The sequence below is a fragment of the Hibiscus syriacus genome, unplaced genomic scaffold (genome assembly GCF_006381635.1).
Source record: "Hibiscus syriacus cultivar Baekdansim isolate YM2019G1 unplaced genomic scaffold, ASM638163v2 tig00010533_pilon, whole genome shotgun sequence".
In the NCBI taxonomy this organism is placed as follows: Eukaryota; Viridiplantae; Streptophyta; class Magnoliopsida; order Malvales; family Malvaceae; genus Hibiscus; species Hibiscus syriacus.
The window spans coordinates 1,489,053-1,512,303 of record NW_024062223.1 but is presented as its reverse complement, the minus strand read 5'-3'; the positions used below and the strand labels follow the sequence as shown (position 1 = coordinate 1,512,303).

Below are 23,251 nucleotides of genomic sequence, written 5' to 3'. Positions count from 1 at the left end.
AAATGAGTTACTTGATATTTGATTCGAAAAGTTCGCGAGTAATTCTAAATATAGTATATTAAGATTTTATTTTTTTAAATATAAATTATTAATAATATTAATATTTATTCGTTTTTTCTTTTAAAATGTAGTATATATATTTAAGGTTCATGTTTGAGTTTGAATTTTAGGCTTCAATCGAGTTTTAGTTTAAGATTTTTTTTCATTTCGAGTTTTTTTAAAGCTTTTACGAATTTCTATTTATGATTTTGAATTCGAGTCGAATTTGAAAATTTTAGATTCGCGAGTTTTTGAGTCGAATTGGATTTTAATTTAAAATCTCGGCTTGTTTACATCCACGACGATGATGTTCATAATTAACTAAGAAGTGAAAGGAAAAGTTGGAAGAAATAACCCCTTAGGAAGGATACAGCGTATAATTTTATGAAAGGACAATTCCAATTTATGTACTTATGTGTGGCCCTTATGCTGTGGATCAAATTGTGACAACAATACAAGTGAGCAGCCGAGCAAGCCCAAGTCCCCCCACAAAGCTATAGCATGATTAGCATCAAAGGGCAGGTGGTTGGGGTTAAATATTCGATCGGATTGAGTAAAATTCAAATTGAATTTGATTAATTTTTTAAAAAAATCTAATTGAATTTTGTTCATTCAAATTGTGTTTAATTATTTTTCTAAATTCTAATTGAATTTTGTTCATTGTTATACGAAGTAATATCTGATCAAACTGTCGGCAGCCTATGGACCAAGTGTATTACCATGCATGCCTTCCTTTCATTGTGAGAACAAAATTGTGACCATCTATTCTATTTATTTACCCCGATGCCGTCACCAAATCAAACAATATCAATGTTGTCTTGTACTGTCGGCAGCCGGCACATTCTTAAAACTTGCATTTAACCGCATGCAAGCGGCCAAGCCTTTTTCATCTCAGCCTGCTTCAGCAGCTGAAGTTCGCCTGAGGCGATGGTCCTGCTTCTGCAACACTGCAGGCACCACACCCAACTACAAACACGAATGGTCCGGGTGGAAGTAATAATTATCTTTTGAAAATTCACTTTTTTATATAACTTAAATATTTTTTTTATATTTTTTTTATGTACAACTCCCATAACCATTTGAAACCAGTTCTCTGTGAAGATATAGATATATATATATATATATATATATATATATATATATATTGGCATGTGACATTATATACAAAACGATGTAGGCTTTAACTTGTATCCTTGGCTGCAATATTCTTTCTTTTTAAAAGATGGGTTATATTCACTGGATGTATATTAGTTTAATCTAAAAGGTTACTTTTTAATTAATGAATATGATATTTTACTCATACTAAAAATAGAGGGACCACAGTGCACTTTGTGCTATAATACAGAGACCTGCGCAGTACTTTTACCAATAAATACATGTTTAGTGAGGTTCATAGCAGGCCCAAAAGAATAGCCCAGGAAATTAACAGGGAGGCTAAACCAGAGTAAATGCAAATCTGGGGTTGTCTCCTACTCTCTTTGCTTTGCTCCTGCTCCCTCACCACCTCCCTTGGAAGAGCCTAAACCTTTAAAGATAAATCCTTTGAATTTGTTTCTTTAAACTATTGACATTATCATTTGATCAGATCCATTATTAACCCTTTTATTTGATCGCAATATCTGACAGAAACAAAAGAAAAAGAGCGGTGCAGGGAGCCTTCTGAATTTGTTTTTCTTATATAGTCGGTGAGACCAATGACACACGATCTCTTTCTCTCTAGATTTTTAGACCCTTTGTTCTGTATTTATTGTTTGATGATTTAATGAATTTGATTTTCGAATTGGGTTTCTGTTTATGGATCATTTCTCAATCACTTTTTTGTTTTTGTGTGCTCCTCTAAGGTTTTGATGATATCCAGATCGAATTTTTTGGGTTATATGTTGTTTAATTCATTTGGATATTCAAGACTTAGTTATAATGGTTTCGGCGCTCTAGCTGTTCGATATGTGAACTTGGTTTCTACTCTTTTGAGTCAATTACAAAATATAAAATTTAAATGGCAGTTTGCTTGGTGATTTAAGTTTCTAATGGCGTCTCGTTGATGCGAAACTAGAGTCAAGATGTGCTGTGATTTGATCTCACTTTATGATCAAGAGCATATTTTGTTGAAATTGATGGAGTAGCAATGTACTTGATATTAGATCTTCAGTTGACACCGGTCTCGGATTCAATCTTTCGACGATCCCTACTCCCTTTCCCTTGTCCAATAAAAGGAAATTGATTTACTTAGGTCTACAGTTTATTTCCAGGTCAAAGTTCACTAGTTCTTGCAATCAGAGTTTCAGTGGTGAATTTTTATGAGCTGTTTACATTGCAGTAAAAGTTTTTCAATCTCTAATTTTAACCCTTTAAAAGACTCTCCTATAAAAAAATATAACATATGTATATGTAACCCTTTAAAGACTTGAGTTTTCAGCATCTGTATAATTAAGAAAAAGAATAAGACAAAACCCCCCCTTTTTAAAGATCTCTCACATTTAGAAGTGAAAGTACAAGGCTTTGTTTATATCTGAAGTTCTATGTTCCGTCGTGGTCCAGCGGTAATGTCCAAGAGCAACCCTACTGAAACATCATATGTTTATCTTGTAAGGTTTAGTGCATAGTTGATGCATATTGTCATACATTCAAGCATCTTACATTGCAGTTGCAGATGATTTGATACTCATGAGAGACCTCAAACAATCTTATCGTTTCTTGGTTTCACATTCTCGTCTGTAGTTTTTGTTATCCAATGTGACTTGTTATCTGTTTTCTTTTAATGTGTATACAAAAACAATGTGATGTTTTACTAGTTAAGGGAAAGAGTGGGATATAGGATTAGGAATCTTAGGTGTGCTATAAACGTGTCACGGTTGTTAGGTGAGATGTTTTTCTTTCCAATCTATTAGTTGCACGTTTCGCTCAAATGATCTGACAATTATCATATGTTCTTGTTTTGAGCTTCAAAAGTCTAAGCAGTAGAAGGAGATTAACATGGATTTCAGGTGTCAGGCAAGGTGTAAGCAAGTTCAAAGGAGAGATCAAGGTACTGTTTCTTGCCTTCTAATGAACATCACTTGTTTCACTTAATCATTCAACTATTTACGTTCAAGTTCTGACAAAAGTTTTATTTAACTCGAATATTTTAGTCGGACACGATCCACTAACAATTACTACATTGGTTGATTATACACAAGGATCGTCTTTTTATACTAGTCATCTGTATCGGTTGCAGCATTTGCCAATGGTTTTAGTGTTTCTCTCTATTTTGAGTTGTTACTGTAGGAAGCTTAACTTATAACTCGCGTAGATTCGCCTATTTTGCAGGATGGTGAGAGTGGAGTAGAATTTATTTGTTTTTTTATTCAATTGACCCAATATAAACTTAACAAGAAAGGTATTTTCTCAGGTCTTTATTCCTACTTTAGCTTCCTTCTCCAGCTTATAGCTTCCTTTTCCAGCTTACCTTCGTTTTTTTCTTGCCTAAACAGCTAAACCCATTTCTGTTCTTGAACAGGATATATAAGGTTGGTGGTTCTTAGGCGATAACTCGAGTCCACCCCTGAGAAGAAACTGAATGCCGAGAGCTTTTCGTTGTTGATATGATTGTATAGAGTGACACTCCTTGGTGAAGATTAGAAAATGGCTTTTGTTTTGGAGGATGAGAAAACTGAGGATTACCTTTTCAAGATTGTACTGGTTGGTGATTCAGCTGTTGGGAAATCGAATTTACTTGCAAGATTTGCTAGGAATGAATTCTACCCTAATTCGAAGTCAACCATAGGAGTAGAGTTTCAGACCCAGAAGCTGGATATAAATGGGAAGGAAGTTAAGGCACAGGTCTGGGATACGGCCGGTCAAGAGCGCTTCAGGGCCGTTACATCTGCATATTACCGAGGTGCGGTTGAAGCTCTTCTTGTGTACGACATTAGCAGATGGCAGACTTTTGATAGCATCGGCAGATGGCTAAATGAACTTCAAAGTAAGAACCATGCTAAACTCATGCTTTTGTTGATTATATTATGGATATGTTGTTCTTGGCCGATGATGGCTAAGGATTGATTTGTGTGCTTTGTCATATCGAACAGCTCACTCTGACATGAATGTAGTCACCATTTTAGTAGCCAACAAGTCGGACCTCAAGGACGCCCGGGAAGTACCCACATCCGAAGGAAAGGCCTTGGCAGAGGCGCAGGGTTTATTTTTCATGGAGACTTCTGCACTTGATTCCTCCAATGTAGCGGCTGCATTTCAGACCTTCGTTAAAGGGATCTACGACATATTGAGCAGGAAAGTCATGATGTCTAACGAGAGCAAGAAGCAAGACGTGCCGTTGGATGGGAGGACTGTTGTTTTACAGGGGGGAGAGAACCAACAACCTGAAACAGAGGCCAAAGCAGGTGGGTGCTGTTAAATCCATTGCCCCATACCTTTTACGACTCTCCGTCATCATCGAGTTTCCACTGAAGCTGCCGATATTTCTTCTTCTCCGTACCTTCATTTATCGGTGCCGTTAAAATGTTTGATTTAGTAACATTTGTTTTATTTGTTCATGATTCGCTTTATCACACGGTGGTTGCGACTTCTACGGATTACAGAATTAACAAAATGTAAATGAACTCAAGGGGGGATTGAAAGGGGAAGAACAGAAAAAAGAAATGAAATTCAAATGTTATAATTTCCTGCAGAACTTTCACTTTCTGCCTTCATGTTACATAATAAACCATATTTTTGCAGAATATCTTCTTGTTTAGTGCATATCCTTTTATTTTTCAAAGCATGTCACACGATACCGGTTCTAAAAACTCGCCTCCTCTGTAGTTGGACGCCTCAAGAAATATCGTAAACTGTTAGCAAGAACCTGCCGAGGCAAGCGATTAGGACGTATGCCCTACCGTACCTAAATGATTAATACTACGCCTACAATTTAATGTGCAATGTGTTAGTTGCAGTATACCTGCTGCAGGGGCCTGCTGATGGCTTTACCCTTGTAGCTGACGTGAAACTTTGCCTTTGCCAACAACCCCTATGTTTTGAAGGTAGAATTTCGAGAGAAAGATAATATCGTTAGGCTAATGCAAGATGACAACCTACGGAAGAGAAAAGAGTAAACAATCATTTCACCTCAGTGTCGAACTCCCCGGACTCAACCGTGATGTTGACGTCGGAGATGATTTTTACAAGATCCACCAGCAACCCTGGGCGATCAGCGGTCTCCACGTATAGCAAGCTGAACCAAATTTATTTACAAAATTAAATTATATGGAAATGAACCAATACTGCAAGCCGGAACATATCATCCCTTTCGGCTGAATCAGACATGTATGATGCTACCGAGGAGTATTAACTAAACTATCGAAATTACAAGGGCGGTGGTTGCATTTGACCACTGCATTCATTACCTACGATTGGGACCATCATCGTCGACTCTTATGTGTGTTGCAATGTCGACATCAACCTGAGGAATCCCAGCAAAGCAAAACTTAAACCAAGGGCCAAGATTATTAGGTAATATCATTCTCAGCTTATTAATTTATGGACGATTCGTAACGTTTACGATCAGTTGCACCGGTCTTGGTCACAAGCACGACAACTATCCATTTGAATTACAACAAATGTCGACGTAACAGTCTTCTTGGGGCTGCTGTAAAGCTCGTTTCACCTAACATTCAACATAGGAAAATGCAAGAGGAATATACCTTTTCTTTTGGTGGCTCAACACCGAAAGTCGCACCCATTGCTAACTGGGAACTTGATTCCTGGACCACAAAGTAACATGCCAAACAGGGTTTCACTAGGAGATTTCTCATTAGGCATTAGGGAAAAGGAAGAGCTGATTACAGGATGATACTCGAGTAAGTTGTTTATAATCGTCAAACGTATTGCCTCGAGCAGTTCCGGGTCTTCGACTTTCCTTCCCGTAGTACTACAGAAAAGAACCAACACTATATCAGTAATGTCACATTGAAAATAGCTATTGTAACAACAGATATATAGCACTAGGTAATGAATAACCTCTTGCACATCATTCCATTCTCACATTCGAGTTATTTACGAGACGAAGACGAGTTAAAAGGCATACAACTTACGCCTTAGTGATGGCGAACTTATTATGTTTCCCAGATGAATCCAGGTAGACATTTGCTTTAGCAACATTCAACCCAAGATTTCTAAGGGCATTCATCTGCAACTCATTCACTAATAGTTAGATCATGCACAAAAAATTCTTGGTGAAACCCCAAAAATCCATATGAAAAACACATTAAGTAAAGTGATTTATACAGTATCCATAAGAGCTCCAAGACGATCGCCAAAGGTTATTTCAACTACGGTGGCGTCGGGATCCGAGTCTTGGTCGATTATAACTTTGGGGGTTGGAACTGTATCAGTGTCATCATTCTTCAAACACACACAACCATGGATCTTTAGCCAGCTAAAAACATAGTTAAAATTCAACCAAATATATCATTTGTTCTTCCATACCTCCACAGCAGTGGCTGATGGTGTTGCTCTTGGAATGATTCGCACCATTGAAGATGACAACCTAACACTGTAATGATTTAAAAGCGAAGATCTATCAAATTGAAGATACAACAAAACCATTAAACTGCAGCTTTTTTCTCCATAAAACTGATTGATTCCAGTTGGATTTACAAATGCATTGATGTTTTTTCCCCCTTCAAGCAACATGAAATTCATCTCAAAGGATTCCCAAAGAAACAGTTTCAACACCCAGACAAGGAAATATCCGGATAGTAAAACAAAAACATAGAAAAAAAACAAGACCAAAATCCAGAAATGAATTAGATTGAAGAAAGGTACCTTCTTTTCTCAAGAATATTGGCAGAGGCAGCAGGCCAAGAATGGTTTTTAAGTTCAAAGATAGGAAATTTATACTTGTTTTTAGTGTTGGTTCTAAAGTATGCACCATAATTAGCAGCAGAAGCCATAGCCACAGCAGCCATTGAAACAGAAGAGATGAGAAGGAACAAAACTGAAGAGAAATAAACGTGAATGTGATAGAGAAAGAGAACTCCCCATAGTTACAAATTTTGCTCCTTTTTATCTCTTTTATCTTTTTCTTCCCACTTTATTGAATCGGTTACAGATCCTACTCATCCCTGTCTTCTGTCTGCATATAAGCTACAACGTTGAAAGTTAAAACGAAGGGTAAATTCCACCACAAGGTCATTTTATTATGAGTAGTTTTATAATTGGGTCAACTTTATTTTAGACAAATCACAATCAAGTCACTTAATTAAATGATTAACACTTGTATCATTATGTTGTTAAATCTTAAACGGATGTTAACTTTTTTATTTATATTATGGTCACTCAATTATGAGTATGCTTTCATTTTAATCACTTAACTTTCGATTGTGAGTCAATTGTGGTGTTTTTATACTTTAGGGTAGGGGTGTAAACTAGCCGAGTCGAGCTCGAGTATTGCCAAGCTCGACTCGAACTCGAAAACTTTAAATGTAAGCTCGACTCGACTCGAAAACTTGAGAGCCTAAAATTTTCAAGCTCGACTCAAACTCGAAAGATAATAATGAAACTCAACTCGAACTTGAAAAGGCTCGAACTCAAAAAAAATCAAGAGCTTAACTGAAACTCAAGACTCGAGCTCGATTGAAACTCGATTTTTAGCTCGATTCAAGCTCGATTTTGAGCTCGATTTTAAACTCGATTCAAGCTCGAAGACAGATTAATTTTCAATTGTTGAAACCATCCCCCTTTTATACACTCTCTTTACCCCTTATTCTCCCAAAAACCACCGATGTGGGATATGAACTACTTTCAAAACAGCTCAGCAACAACAATGGTCAAGTTTCTGGAACAATGGCTAACAACTTTTGAAACCCATCCCCCTTTTATACGTAATCATCCCTTTCTTTTATTCAGAGATTGAAATCAACTTCAGACGAAACTAATATCTTCTTGCAAAACAAAAATGGCTAACACAAACTCCATTAATACACATTTCTTCCCATTAATTTCAATTGCCTCTGGATTAGATTATTCTACTTTCTGGAACTCAATAACTATAATACACAATCATAATCTTCTTCTTCCTCTTAATCTGACTCGTACGACGTGACGATGCCGTACTTTGTTTTCGCCATAAAGCCACTGCAAAAGCAGAAGACATGGAGTCAAAAATGTGGTCGTCGATGACATTAATGTCGGTTTCCGTTCTTTTGACGAACCGACCTATGATTCTTGGCCTTGATTCGGCGTAGGCCTTTCGGGAAGCGTATCAGATTGTCTTCTCGAATCTTCGATTCTTTCTCTGCTATTTGTACCGTAAAAATCGAGCCTCTCGGTCGAGTCTGCCTACTCGGGAAGCTTGGTTGTTGATTCCGGTAACGTTTGGATCAGTCATGGTTGGAACTGTTCCTACTTCAAGTGACGAAGATGAAACCTGAAAGTTTTATAAAATTTCATCAAATTATAATTTAGTCCCTCTATTATTATTACTTTTGAGATTTAATCATCTACTCTAATTTGATAATCTAATAAATTATGTTGAAATATCTTTTTAATCATCAATTTTTTTAAGTTATAAAATAATCATTAAACAACATAAATAATATTAAAAAAGTTCAAATTATTATAAGATGATCATTAAACTTATTAAACTATTTTAAAATGGTTCTAAAAACCTACCCAATTGTTATAAAAGCAATATTCAAATTTATCAAGAATTATCACTAATTTATAATATTTTAATAAATTTAATAACTATTTTTTAACTATCTAAACTTTCATATCTAAAAGACCCTTCCGACATAGTTTAATGATAATTTGTATAATTTAATCTAATAAATTTAGGTTCAATCGAATGAAATTGCATAAATTTGTTTTAAATGTTCAGGTGTCATTTATGTTATTTTTCATATTATTTTAGCTTAAATCGAATAGGATCAATTGCATATAAGACCCTATAATTTATGCACATTTTGTATTTAAGTCATTGGTTTAATTCCAATTTTGTAAGTTTAATTTTACATTTACGTAAATTTAATCATCATTCTAAAGTTAGTATATTTAGTTTAAATTAGTCCTCACATTTAGATTTCTCTTAATTTAGTCCCTATTTAAGATTGTTTTCTTTAATTAGTTGTGTATATTTATTTTGCATGTTGATATGTTTATGTATAAGTATGCGATTGATTTATTTAGGAGTCGCATAACATCATTTTGCATAATTTGTATGTTACCTTCGTGTGCATAACTTAATCTTTATCACATAATCAATTTTAGGGTTTAAGGTTTAGAGTTTAAGGTTTAAGGTTTATTGCAAAGACATTAATTAATCGACTTGATATTGATTTATGAGGTAAGTATCATTTAGGGTTTATGACTTAGGATTTATAGGTTTGGTTTAAGGCTTAGGGTTCATTGCAAGTACATTAATTAAAATTTGAGGGTAGTTGTATTATAGAATTTTTAATATATTTTTAAAATTTTATAATTATCAATAGTGTATTTTTAATAATGTAATTTTAAAAAATCTAAAATTACAATATAACATTTTTTCGAGCTGCTCACGAGTTTTTCGAGTCGAGTATTGAGTAGCTCGTTTAGGCTCATTAAGAACTCGAGTCAAGCTTGAGCTCGAATCGAGTCCATTCGATTCGAGTACTTATCGAGCCTTGATCGAGTCGATATCGAGTAGCTCGCGATCTGTCTCGTCTCATTTACAACCATACTTTAAGGGTGTTTAGTTCACGGAAAGATTATTAAACCACGTTTGGTTTAATAACATTCCCTCTCAAAGGTAATGAAGTATTCCCAGAGTGACAACTTTTGAGTCTTTTTTTAGAGAATGTCATTCCCTTTTTTTTAATATACAAATTTCTCTCCTAGGACAATAATACTCCTAAAATAATATATTTATTTCAAAATGATCCTTACTTTTATATACAATTACATGATCATTAATTTATTTTATTTACTTTTTAATGGTTTTAATTTTTTAACTTATTGTAAAATAATATGATGCTTCATCATAAAAAGTAAAACAATAATATCAATATTTTATTTTATTATATACGTGTTTGGTTCAAATTTTATTTTTGGTATGCTTTTTATTACGTTTTTTTAGATTATTTTTCATAAAAGATTTTTCATATTATATTTTTATGTTTTCTATTGATTTTTTCAAATAATTTGATATTATATTTCTTTATACAACTCATACATGCAACATGAATAAAATACAATAATGTACCATTTAACATGTAACACCCCCAACCCGTATCCGACCCGGATACGAGTCCGAAGTGTCACATTGACTTTTCAAACATTTATTCGTATAAAATAGTGAGTAATTTAAAAACTTTGATAACATTTAAATTATTTCAAAACGTTTACCACAGATATCAGAGTTCATACCATTTATATCTTTAGACTACATGCCAACTACACTCTGTAAACAGTACATATATTTTCTGATCTGACATTTGGTAAGGAGAACTGACCTGTCTTGCTCCGCATTACTCTTTATTCTTCTCGAAACCTACGTGTGAAACAATCACACGCTAAGTCGTTGACTTAGTGAGGCAATAATTAAACATATAACAATAATTCATGAACGTGCATTCATACCATTGAATCATGACATTTCAATATGCATGTATCTATTGCACGATAACAATATATATAATCATGTCATACACACACGCAACATATCTTCTTGTATTACTTTCACTTTTCGTTTGTCTTCCAATTGCATTGCCCATGTATATTATTATCTTTATCAACATCATTATAATTCAAGCAACACATGACATATCACCATAAGTATATACTTCACATATATCTTATACATTACATTCAATGTTATCTCTTATTAGCCCATGTGCACCTGTGAGAACTGTATATATGTGAGTCTATTGAGGTTGTGCACCACTATGCTGTCACCACAGCTCATATAAATGTCCCGAAGGACCTATCCAGAGGTCACCAAGACCCCGGTAACTGTCCAGAGGTCATAAAGATCCTCGGTAACTGTCCAGAGGTCATAAAGATCCTCGGTAACTGTCCAGAGGTCATAAAGATCCTCGGTAAACTGTCCAGAGGTCATAAAGATCCTCGGTAAACTGTCCAGAGGTCATAAAGATCCTCGGTAAACTGTCCATATGTCTCGAAAGACATAGGTAAACCCTCGACTCTTGGCATGCCAACTATACCTATAGCTCTCGTATCATATAACATGGGCATTATATTCATATCACTTCACATATTCACATGTATATTTCACTTTTCGTATGATTTCATAATCATCTATCACGTAGCTTATAACACTTCTCTTGTGTTCATCTGGCATGTAACTCATTGTCATCTCTTATTCTCATATGATTCTCATACACTAAGTATATCACATAGCACATAGTATAACCTATAAACTTATACAGTTATCCATATACATACTTTCATATACTTCGAATAACAATGCCCTATAACTTCTCACAGTTTTACCTAATCACTTATTTCACATTCATTATATTCTAGTTTCATATATTACTTAATTCCATTTCACATAGCTTGTTACCTATATAAATATTTTCTCATAACTTATCATCACATAGTTCCCATAACATTTTCCTATAGATTCATAAGTCTTTACCATATGACTCATGTAATTTATATCCTTTCTCTTGTTATCATATAAATCATTGCTATTTTACATAATTCACTTACACGTAGAACATTTCCATGTGATTCACATTCACATGTGCATATAATCGCGTAGTTTACTTTCATGTAATACATGTCACTTTTCATATGAATTCATATTCATATATCACATAGCTTATACTTTGTTCTTATGTCTTCTCATAGACATATATTATTTCTCACGTAGTCACATAGATTCATATCATATTACCTATATTATTTCTCATGTATTCATGTAAACATGCATGTCTTATTTTGTTCACATATGTTCATATATACATCATATAATCCCTTCCTAAAGTTCACACTCTAATTTCCCATATGGCATATCACATAAATCACATAGCACATCTAAGCACATATCATTTCATATAATCAAGTATACATACCTTTTCTGTCATTCACATCATTATAATCAATAATCCATACACAACAAATATTGAAAATAGACTTATCACAAGTCCAATTCCTTATAATCCTATAAACTAAAATGCACTCACCTGGCCTCACTAGTCAATATCGATATGTTATCTTCCTTGATCGATCTTACTTGCCAAACGTTTCGGAATTGCTTTATGCGTAGAATCTACATACATGTACATTTTGAGGCAATCATTAGATACCTACACCTTGTAATTGGATACTAGCAACTTAAACGAACTTATTAAACCAATATTCGCATTTTCCTTTAGGGGGGAATCGGTTCCCTCCTGTGGGGGTATCGGTTCCCCTCTGGCATTCTGGAAATGTTGTTCGTTTGAAGGGGTATCGGTTCCCCTTGAATGGGTACCGATTCCCCTTGCCCAGAAATCATATTTTAGCCCGAAAATTACTTCATTTTCTCTCAAACACTTCATATATCATCCCCTTTTCATTCTTAACTCTAGTACACATACTTAAACCAATCTATATTCATTTATTTCATCTTAAACCTCAAAATCCTATCTTCCATATGAGATTCAAGAATCATACCAAATTTTCAATGTGTTCTAATTCCAATTCTATCACTCCAAATCTCTTAATTAGACTGATGACAAGTCAAATTCATCCATAAAACTTCAACAACCATACCATATCAAAATTTCATCTTAAAACTCATATTACAAATTCCTTCTTAATTCCTTTATCTTATTGTTTAAATCCCAAATAAGCTTTCCTTAAGCTTATTTAATACCCAAAGAATCAAAACTAATTTATAAATTCAAGAATTAAGAAGCTGAAATTAAACTCACCTTTATGAAGTAAACCAACGGGAAGAAGAAGGAAGAAGAAAGTAGCTTTCCAGATACTTCCTCACCCATCAGCTTATCTCTTTAAATAAGAGATAATTATCTTTTACATAAAAATACCATAACACCCTTTCAATTCTTCCATAATTACCATTTAATCCACTATCAAAATATTACACTTTAAATCCCTAAACTTTTCAATTTTTCCCTAAATTGATCACCAAATTCTAAAACTTTTCAATTTAATCACTAACCCGGTATTGCGGATGTTACATAACACATACTTACACCAATGTAAGTATGTACATTTCTAAATATTTTGGTACCTAAAAATAAACACATACTTACACCCGTGTAAGTATGTACATCTCTCAAAATTTTGGTACTTAAAAATAATACATAATTATATTGGTGTAAGTATGTTTCTGTATTTTCAAAGAAATAAAAAATTAAAATAATAAAAATATATATATATATATATATTAATTATTTGTGTATAAATTTTATTTATAAATAAATACATTATAAATAATAAAAATTATATTTTCTATGAACTTTTATTTAAATATTTTGACTTTAATATGGAGAATTCAACCGACTAAAAAAGAAAACATATCTCAAAGATAATTTGATAAAACATACATTTTTTCTATCGAGTATTTTTTAACCAAACACTATAATCTTACATTCATACAAAACAAATCAAACAAGGTAATACGACATTCCTAATAATATGGTGAGTAATGTAACATTTCAGTAATCTTACTAGGGGTGCTTATAGAGCGAGTCGATCAATAGTTGGACAATACTTGACTCGTGCTTGTTAAAAAATTATGTTGTTCGACTCGACTCGTTAAAATTTTGCTCGATTCGTGCTCCTTAAGAAACTCGTTGCTCGTTAACCTCATCAAAATTTTTACCTTATTTTATGAACTATAGGTAAAATCTACATATAGAACTTAATATAAACATTAATTAATAAATTTAACCAAAAATTTATCAAAAGAGATTATGAATCAATTTCAAAGTCTAAACTCCTAAACTCCAAAATAGCATTCCACGAATATATTAAAATGATAAAGCGGGTTTTATTTTTTGGTGTAGTAAAATATTAATTAACAATTTAGTTTTTTTTGTTTATTAGAAAATTAATAGATTAGCAATTTATCATATTTTTATTATCTATTATTAAATTAGTAATCTCGTGAATGTAATAATTTTTTAAGATAACTACTAAAATTATATATATATAAAATTAACGAATTGCTCACAAACTTATCGAGTCGAGTTGGACTTTTCTCGACTCAACTCGTTAAGGTCTCGAGTCGAGTTTTAATCGAATTGAGTTGCTAAACTCATTAAGCTCCCTTAAATCTTACATTCCGTGAACTAAACAACGTAAAATTTTAAAGTGGCATACCATCTTTTCTAACATTGTTACAAAATATATATATATATTGATATGAGAAAAATAAATACGTTCAAGTATCAATATGGAACAAGAAATATTTAGGTACTAATATGAGAAAATTGGACAAGTTCAGGCACCAATATAGATTAAAATGTTTAAGTAGTAACATAAAAGAGTTTGACAAATTCAAGGGCTAAAATGTGATTCATCATATGTTGATAATTACAGTTTGTGAGAAGAAGCAGAGAGGTGTTCTATGTCACAAGTGTGATCATTTATGGCTAACTCCCAGCAAGCGAGAAAGGACCGCTGGGTAGGTGATGAAATGCACCCATGAAAGTGACCATAAAAGAACCATCTCGATATGTCAAATTAACCACGCATTTCATTTTTAAACGTTCATCGTATCTTATTTTGTTAATGCTGATATTATTTATTTTTTATAATTCAATTTTAATAATGAACTCATACCTTAAAAGAGAACATTTTATTGAGAATGAATTTTTTTTTATAATGTAAGAAAGTATAAAATGGATAATCTATAAATAAAAATGAAGTTAAATAAGAACAGCAGGCACTAGTGGTCTAGTGGTAGAATAGTACCCTGCCACGGTACTGACTCGGGTTCGATTTTCCCGGCTGGTGCATCATCTTGAAGTTGTGATGATTGCTGCGCTTCCAATGAAGCAAGGGTTCTTCTTGATCGACTGACTCAAGACGATAAAACAGCGCCTCTGAACTTCATTCTTTTTTTACCCCCCCTCCCATCGTTTCAGACTTGGATCCTGTTCATGTTAAGATTAATGGTGAGAGTTGAACATACATTTATTACTTATGGTGTGACTGAAACCAGGTAAAAGGGGAATGATACAAACCCAGGTAATCACTTATACACGCATAACATGAATTAGAGTAATTTAATCTTGTTTTCTTGAAGCTCTTAGCGTTTCAAAGAACAGTACCTAGAGTTCTTCATCATGGCCATTCCCACACCAGGAATACGTTCAAAGCATTTTGCAGGAAAATTGCAGGCTGTAAGCGAGAAGGGTGAGTCAAGCTAAATGGCAGAAAGAAAAAACAAATAATGTGAAGTTCAGAGGCGCTGATCTGTCGTCTGGAAATCGGACGATGGTGAGGAAACCCTATCTTCACTGAAAGCGCAGAATTCATCACAACTTCAAGAGATGCATCAGCAGGGGATCGAACCCGTACATGTACCGTGACAAGGTACTATTTTACCACCAGACCACTGGTGCCTGTTGGATCAATCCAGACAACAAACTTAGATAACACTGAATTGATTTAGATAGAATAGATTGACAATTTTATATTTAGGGAATGTGATTCTTAAAAATGTAAATTACAATATCTTATATACACGAAAATACTGATTAAAATTCAAGTTTAAAAAGATTTCAATTTGATCTATTTTTTTAGATAAAATCTACATCCAATCATATTTGATCCCGTATATATAATTTTTATTCTCAATCAATAAAATAAAAAATTAATTGGAAAAATATAAAACGAGATATTATTGCAATTATTCTTAAAGATACCAAAGATAATTATACAATTATTTTATATCAACTTTTTTCATTTTAAATTCGAACTTAATCCGATCAAACCTAAACTCAAATTTAAAAATTAATCTTAAAAAAATCATATCGAAATCCGTTAGATTCAAGTCCTATATCCGTCATTCTCTCATCAACTAAATTGTCTAAAAAAGTAATTACTTTCCTCCGTACCAAACGCCGAGTGTAGAGAAACATTTTGTGTATCTATATATATGCCGAGACATAAGCAGAATTTTATGACAAGAGGACGATGTTAAACTTTTAAAATTTTAGGAGAACGAACTTAAACTTATAAAATTCCAAGGATTGAAAATATACTTTCAATAGAAAATACATAGAAAAAAAATCTAAAATCTACGATGATTTAAATTTTAAGGGGAAGTTTGCCCCACTCGTTTCCCTCGATCCATCCCTAATCTTGGCCTTGGGGATCCAAAAAGCTAGAAAGTAGAGTTTTACAATGTAAATTAAAATCAAACCAAATATGTCATTACAATTTCAATCTACAAAGTTCAATAAAACCAGCAAGTTCACTGGAAACCCTGTATTGAAACTTTAAGGGGGGAAATGAAGAAGAAGAAAAAGAAAACCCTTAATGCTCAAACCTTACATGAATTCTCGGTAACTGATCTCTATATCAAGTTTTCATCGAACACGGCAAACCAAGTTAGCCCTACGAATATGAAGAAATCCGGTCGTTAAACCGCCCCGCGGTACAAATTTCCTACGATTGTCATTTTTCACATCGTAGCATCGTCCTCCTACGCGGCAATTCCTGGAGAAAGCTGATGATCAAGAGGAGACGAGTACCACAAAGAAAGCACTCGAATTGATCGACTTATCACTGATATATGTGTTTGTTCTCATTACTGGTCTAGCACCATGCGTGAAAAATGGAGTACCAAATTAAAACTAGTGTACATTCCCAGCATCCGTTGATGAGTGTTCTATATCTTAAATATGCAGAGCCGTAGGTACGTAGGCAAGATTATCCGAGGAAAAAGGAAAGGATAATAGCAAAACAGTAGAATAGAAAAGAAATCGGCTTACCTCTATCTGACTGCATATTGGTAACACCGTAGCGTCCGATGTAACCAGCAGAGGTATTAGTCCTAACATCTGCAGTTGTGTTTCCCAGCCCAAAAGGAACTAGACCGCTCTAGTTCTAAGGGCGAAGGCAGCCAAGTGGAATCCCCATAAAGTGAATCATTGTCATCGATATCAGCATAAGCCCTGTTATAACCGCCTTTCGAAGCACCACGGGATGGTACCTGTGCAGCACCGAACCTGTTGTTTCTCTCATAGTCTATCCCTCCTGATCTAACCCCAAAGTCTCCATTTCCGTATCTGAGGTTTCCGCTGTTGTATGCAAAAGCAGCTCCTCCTTGACCAGTAGTAGGAGATGAATCCCAAAGTGGTCCAACGCTGCCGAAAGAATTCACCCCTGATTTCCCACTTCCAGAACCCATGATAGAATTCGAGTTCAGGAAGTTAGCAGCATGGCTAGGACTGCCGTTTCCCCACATATTTCGACTTGCTAAGTTAGAGATAGAACTGTTTCCTCCACCACCACCACCATACCCAACGAGGCTAGCAAACCTGTCCGGCTTTCCATTAAATGAAGTGTTCAATCCCCGGCCGTAACTGAGGTTAGAACTAAGGTTTGAGCTTCCTCCATAGCTTGGACTCAAATTTGGCTCGAAACTCAGTCCCATACCATAACCAGGGCCCAATGGAGGAAATCCACCCCGGTCAACAGTAACTGGACTAAATCTACCTTCCGTCCTAATACCATAACCTCCAACTGAATTAGCATTATAATTCTGCATGTAACCATTAAGGAAGCTATTGACTCTACTCAGACCAAAGTTATATCCGCCTAACTGGTTCTGACTTGGCCCCGGAGATGATTCTTTGGGGACAGCCCGTTTGACCTCAACCATTTTTCCATTGAGTTCATGAAATGTTCGTTGCAAGACCTTATCCACGGCTTCCTCTGAATCATATGTAATGAATCCAAAACCTCGTGGCCTCTGAGTATTGTGATCGTACATCACAACCACATCTGTAACCGTACCAAACTGCTCAAAGTACCTCTTAAAGTCACTCTCGGTGACGGTGGATGCTAACCCTCCTACAAATATCTTTTTTGTTCGAGCAGGACCAGGTGATCCATGAATGCTAGCATTGCTTTTGTTTAGAACGTTACGGTCATCCCTAGGAACTGCCTTCTTTGCCTCAACCTGAAAGAGAAAATCCAAGTTCCTCAGGTGCACAAAATCTTTGAATCTTAATGTAAAATGTTGTTTAATTTCCCCAGAATTCGTTCAAGCAACTCAGAAAAACAATGTACAATATGCTCTTCTGCTACATGTAAATCATAATTTTGAAACGCTCTTTACAAAGTCTCTTGGATGGTAAATTATTATCAATGGTGACCCTTCTCACAATCAGAAAAGTTCCCTTCTTAATGAAATTGTACCGAGAAAATTTGTGCTATTTCTCGGCAGCAATTGCTCTCTTCTCTTCTAAGAGAAGCATTGATCCTCAACCGGAAGTGGTATCCTACTTATAATTAGAACCGAAAATGAAAGCAGTTGACATCGACAATGCTCGGGACTCTATGGCCTACTTTAGGGAATACATATTACCAGAATAGCTCCTACTCAATAGCAACATGTTGCCAAGCAAACCTCACAATGAACAACAATCTATATACATGTGTGTGCGAGCAACAATATATATACATTCAACAATATGAACAACAATATATATATGCATGTATGCATATATATTCGTCAAACTACATCATGACAGGAAACTTGCCAATTCTAAATCTTAATGTTGAATGTTATAATACATGACATGAAAGAAAACCAATGAAAGAGTATCCTTTTGAATTCATCATGTTATATAAGACAGTTAAGAAAGAAGGAACTTACAGCTCTACCATCTATCATGTGCTTTTCCATAACAACTCTTTCCGCAATGGCCGGGTCGGCGAACACAACAAACCCGAACCCCCGGGCACGACCGGTAGCCCGATCCTTCATTATCACAGCTTCCACAACTTCTCCAAAAGTCTGAAAATATTCTCTAAGACGTTCCTCATTTGTGTCCCAAGAAATCCCACCAATGAACAGCTTGCCAAGTTCCATTTCCATCCTAAACACAAAATCCAACACTCTTGTTCTGAGGAAAAAAATCGAGTCTTTTTCATAGATCAGCTAAATCAAATTCATAGATCAAGGAAATTCAGGATTGAACATCATGTCTTAAAGAACAATCCAACATAAAACATGGTAATGTAGATTAAACAGAAGAAAATTATACCTTGTCTGAATACAGAAAATCAAACAAAGCTTTGGTCCTTATTTTTTATATCAATGTAAACAGAGATCGAGCGCTGTTGGATTCAATCGAAAAGCATGAAACCAATTCGATCATCATCAACCGACCAACAATCCAGGATTCCTAAAAAAGGATCGAACTTTTATGAGAAATGAGATGCAACAGCAATACCCAGAAATGAAAAACAGCAAATAATGAAGACAAAAACAAGAGGAAACAAAGAATCAACCTTTGCTGGCTATGTTTTTTTATTTAGTTTTTAACCCAGATGGGGAGAAGTATGAGAATCTAAGATCTGAGGAGAAGCATAACAAGAAGAGAGAGGGGCTTAAAGGCCCTCCGCTCTCTCTCTCTCTCTCTCCCCCCTTTTCCTTTTGTTTTTGTCGAAGCTAATGCATCAATGGGGTGGAATTATATCTATATATATATATATATATATATATACATGCGTGAATGAGTGAATCGAACATAGAGGCATAGATGTGTGAGTGAAATCGATTTGGATGAAAATAGATTATAATTTATTATATTTTATTATTAAATTTATAGAGAAAGAGAGAAGTTCGGCTATCCATGTGCCTTCTATGTAAGAAACTTACATTGGAGTTCATGACTTTCTAAATTTGTGTCTTTCGTTTGAAACTCCATTGTTTTTGCATTTAGTAACTCTTTCGTTCATTACACCAAAAGAAAGATAAAAAATAAAAATATTTTTTAATAGTATAAAATAATTATTATTAAATAATATCAATTTAATCATCGACATTGTATATATATATATATATATCTTACAAATAATTATTGAAAATCTTCTCATATGTATATGTTTGAAGTTATATATATTCAATCATTTAATACATATACATTTATAAAAATATTTTAAATTCTAAAAATAATTGATACCTAAAGAATGTAAAATTTGAAAATTTTATTATAAAATTTATTGATTTTAATTTTCTAAATTTACGTCTGAATTTTTTTAGACGTTGTTTATCTATTTCTTTACAAATATAATTTTGGTTAACTATTTTTTATGTTTTATTTATTTATTTTATAATTAAATACAGTAGAAATCAATTAGAAAGTAACTTAACGTAGAGGTAATGGATGGACACCAGATTTTGAATAGGAATTAAAAATACTTAACATACTTCCAAAGGATTGAAGGATATTTTGCCAAAAAAAATTAAAAAATAATAATTTTTAATATTTAATAATTTTATCATATTTTTCTTCATTCAATTTCACATTCAATTTTTAAAAAAAAATCTTATCGAAATATTATTCTTTTAACAATTTTAAATGAAAACCCACATGTACGTTATGTTAACATATAATTCAATGAAATTTCTTTTAAAAATATATAAAAAATTATAAAATAATAGAAAATACTTATAATTGTATTAATAAAATATATAAATATTAGATATTAACGCAATATCTGTTTACAGATAATATTCAATCTTCCGACATTAAACGTTCACACTCCTGTATGACATTTATGTTGCTTGAACCCAAATCTTCAAGAAATAATAATTTTTTCATTATAGAGGTCACTTAATTCATGCTTGCGTGCGTGCGTTTATATATATATATATATATATATATTACAAATTTTAACTTTTTTTTTCTTTTTTCTGGCTTTAGGTTTAGGGTAATCCAGTAGTTGTATTATTAGACTACTGCCAGCTCTACCATTCGCTACCCATCATCATCTACGCACATGTCCCTCTTAATCTTTCTTTTATTGATAATAATAGTTCCACTATACATTAATTAAGCAATGGGTAGACAACGGATGGATGGGGTTTTATATAAATGAAACACATGCATGCATGCATATATATATATATATATATATATATATATATATATATATATATATATATATATATATATATATAGTAACAAAGGAAAATGATCATTACATTCACGTGGAAGATGATAATTAATTAATGTAGGAAGGGGGTGTAATGTCGACCAGATCCCCGTCATATTTCCATTAATCTAGACTTACTATAAAATGCAACCCTCATCCCAAGATTCCTAATCATGTCCCAAACAAGGGAAGCTAAAATATTAAAGTTCATGTTAGTTGTGTTTATCTTATATTCTTTTACATGCGTTCCACTTACATTTTCTGGACTGGTATTTTCTTCAAATGATGTTTTTTTCACTCTTCCGGGAAAATGTAGGAGGAACAAAGCATGTTAATCCAGTCCAATATGGCCAGCCTACGTTCTGTTCGATAAATTGCTCGAGAAAGCTTTGGTTTCTTGGAATACAATGATTGCTGGATTTGTGCAGAAGGGATGAGGAAAATTCGGACTCGATCTATATTACGATATGAGAAAGAACATATGTGGAACTGGCAAGTGCAGGAACATATGTGGTATTGTCTAGTGCCTATGCCACTTTCGGTTTTTGGAAAATTTTGGCAGAACTTGGACGGAAAATGAGGGTTTCTGGGGTCATAATGGAGCCTGCAGATGAAAATCTATACCGTCCGTCCGACACGAAGCAACTCCATATGAAAATCTATTCCATCTCTGTGTGTGCAGATGAAAGAACATAAGCATCTTTTCATTTTTAAGACCATAAAATAATCAAACCCGATCTCCGAGAATGCCAACTACTTAAACCATCAAATGGTGTTATCCATGATATTCATACGGATATACTAAAGACTAATGGAAATGCACCATTGATTGTTCACCGAAACTCAAAGTTTCAAACAAATAATAATAAAATCAATAGTCCCTAGAGTCAACTACATCCAATACTTCACTGCGATACTGTTCTCTAAAGAGAAATTTGAACATCCGTTCGAGATTAGACATATTCCAACTGCTCGAAGAGTATGTCGTCCGACATGAATGTATGAACAGTTCAAATGTCGATGCTCTAAAATGCATACAGTTTAATATTGCATTCCAGCATGGTATAAGTTACTAATTTATTTCATAATATTTAGTTAATCATCTTAGCGAATCTACTAATTCCATATACAGGTATTAAACATGGCTATATGGAGAGAGAATCTATCATAAAGAGGAACTGACAGAGAAACAAAGGCTGCAAAGATAATCCAGATAAGATCAAGGACATAAATGTTTCGGCACTATATTCTTCTCAATCGCGGTCTAATTAGGGTTCTCAACTCAAAATTGAAGCAACCGTATGTCAAAATTATGTGCTTTTTGCAAGCAGGGAGAACCCTTCCCACTCAAACCCAGAAGAACAAGTTTAGCAAGCTTTAAACCAGAAAAGGAGACTCTTCTACGGATTAGGTATGGCCGAGAAAAATGGCCAGAATACCTCCAATTCATAACAAGAAGAAAGTGATAAATTATTGTAATGGAGCTGGACTTTCCATTTCTCCAAAGTCAAAACTATACCAGGATCCATCTAGTTTTGATGAACCTATTTAGAACACATCTACACACGACTTATGCATATATGCACAACTTCGATATATTTGTAACCACAACCTGTCCAAAACAAAAAGATGGATCACCCCAACCAAGAAGCTAGTACTATTCCAAAAGATTTGGATTGTGAACATCCTCTAGAATTTAGATTGTAATATCGGCACAAGACGCAAGCTGAAAGGCCTGAATCTTCAGTGCTACGAAGCGAAAGTTGTCTTTTTCAACCCCCTTGACAAAAATATAAGTTATATACTTTTACAGGATACAAGCTGATGAGAACCCAAGTACCATAAATTCCTATCTTCAGTCTAGTTCCGCCAGGATCAAAGGCATAAATTAGTCCCAAATCAGCAGATATGAAGATCTGAATTTTGCCTCTCAATAAGGCACTTGGGCTCTCATCAGAAGCTGATTCTTTTAACCAGAGAAAGACTCCAATTATCACGAAGGTGATGTAGATCAAGACTCCAATTATCACGTAGGTGATGTAGATCAATGAAAATACATTCGCCTCGATCTAAATTGTTCATGCAAGCAAAAGAAGGA

At 34.0% G+C, this 23,251-nt stretch overlaps 3 protein-coding genes and 2 non-coding genes across 9 annotated transcripts; 2 read left to right on the top strand and 3 right to left on the bottom strand.

The window, feature by feature from the left end:
• The first annotated feature begins 1,513 nt into the window (after positions 1-1,513).
• LOC120204203 (ras-related protein RABA5a-like) lies at positions 1,514-4,683 on the top strand. 3 transcript variants are annotated; one of them, XM_039204320.1, is made up of 5 exons: positions 1,514-1,724; positions 2,989-3,064; positions 3,346-3,415; positions 3,536-4,000; positions 4,107-4,683. In XM_039204320.1, exons 4-5 carry the CDS (start codon positions 3,661-3,663, stop codon positions 4,430-4,432), a joined length of 666 nt encoding a protein of 221 aa, XP_039060251.1. In that variant the 5' UTR covers positions 1,514-1,724; positions 2,989-3,064; positions 3,346-3,415; positions 3,536-3,660; the 3' UTR covers positions 4,433-4,683. The 3 variants fall into 3 exon arrangements, with proteins under 3 accessions (XP_039060251.1, XP_039060250.1, XP_039060252.1); XM_039204319.1 differs by having other exon boundaries at positions 2,980-3,064; XM_039204321.1 differs by lacking the exon at positions 3,346-3,415 and having other exon boundaries at positions 2,980-3,064.
• LOC120204202 (ACT domain-containing protein ACR11-like) lies at positions 4,674-7,049 on the bottom strand. Its single transcript, XM_039204318.1, has 10 exons — positions 6,841-7,049; positions 6,502-6,568; positions 6,301-6,417; positions 6,108-6,202; positions 5,860-5,944; positions 5,718-5,777; positions 5,421-5,476; positions 5,143-5,248; positions 4,976-5,044; positions 4,674-4,879 (listed from the first exon to the last, which is right to left on the bottom strand). The coding sequence occupies exons 1-10, from the start codon at positions 6,981-6,983 to the stop codon at positions 4,817-4,819; spliced, it is 861 nt and encodes a 286-aa protein (XP_039060249.1). The 5' UTR covers positions 6,984-7,049; the 3' UTR covers positions 4,674-4,816.
• Positions 7,050-14,998: 7,949 nt separating this feature from the next.
• LOC120204276 lies at positions 14,999-15,085 on the top strand. The gene has a single exon (XR_005523928.1). It is a non-coding gene; the product is annotated as a small nucleolar RNA snoR114 (small nucleolar RNA).
• Positions 15,086-15,432: 347 nt separating this feature from the next.
• On the bottom strand, positions 15,433-15,521 carry LOC120204275. The gene has a single exon (XR_005523927.1). It is a non-coding gene; the product is annotated as a small nucleolar RNA snoR114 (small nucleolar RNA).
• A 943-nt stretch (positions 15,522-16,464) lies between these two features.
• LOC120204198 (heterogeneous nuclear ribonucleoprotein 1-like) lies at positions 16,465-19,555 on the bottom strand. 3 transcript variants are annotated; one of them, XR_005523918.1, is made up of 4 exons: positions 19,257-19,381; positions 18,866-19,088; positions 16,974-18,166; positions 16,468-16,698 (listed from the first exon to the last, which is right to left on the bottom strand). XR_005523918.1 is itself a non-coding variant. In XM_039204313.1 (3 exons), exons 2-3 carry the CDS (start codon positions 19,085-19,087, stop codon positions 17,036-17,038), a joined length of 1,353 nt encoding a protein of 450 aa, XP_039060244.1. In that variant the 5' UTR covers position 19,088; positions 19,504-19,555; the 3' UTR covers positions 16,465-17,035. The 3 variants fall into 3 exon arrangements, 2 of the variants coding, with proteins under 2 accessions (XP_039060244.1, XP_039060243.1); XM_039204313.1 differs by lacking the exon at positions 19,257-19,381 and adding an exon at positions 19,504-19,555 and having other exon boundaries at positions 16,465-18,166; XM_039204312.1 differs by having other exon boundaries at positions 16,465-18,166.
• Between the last annotated feature and the right edge of the window lie 3,696 nt (positions 19,556-23,251).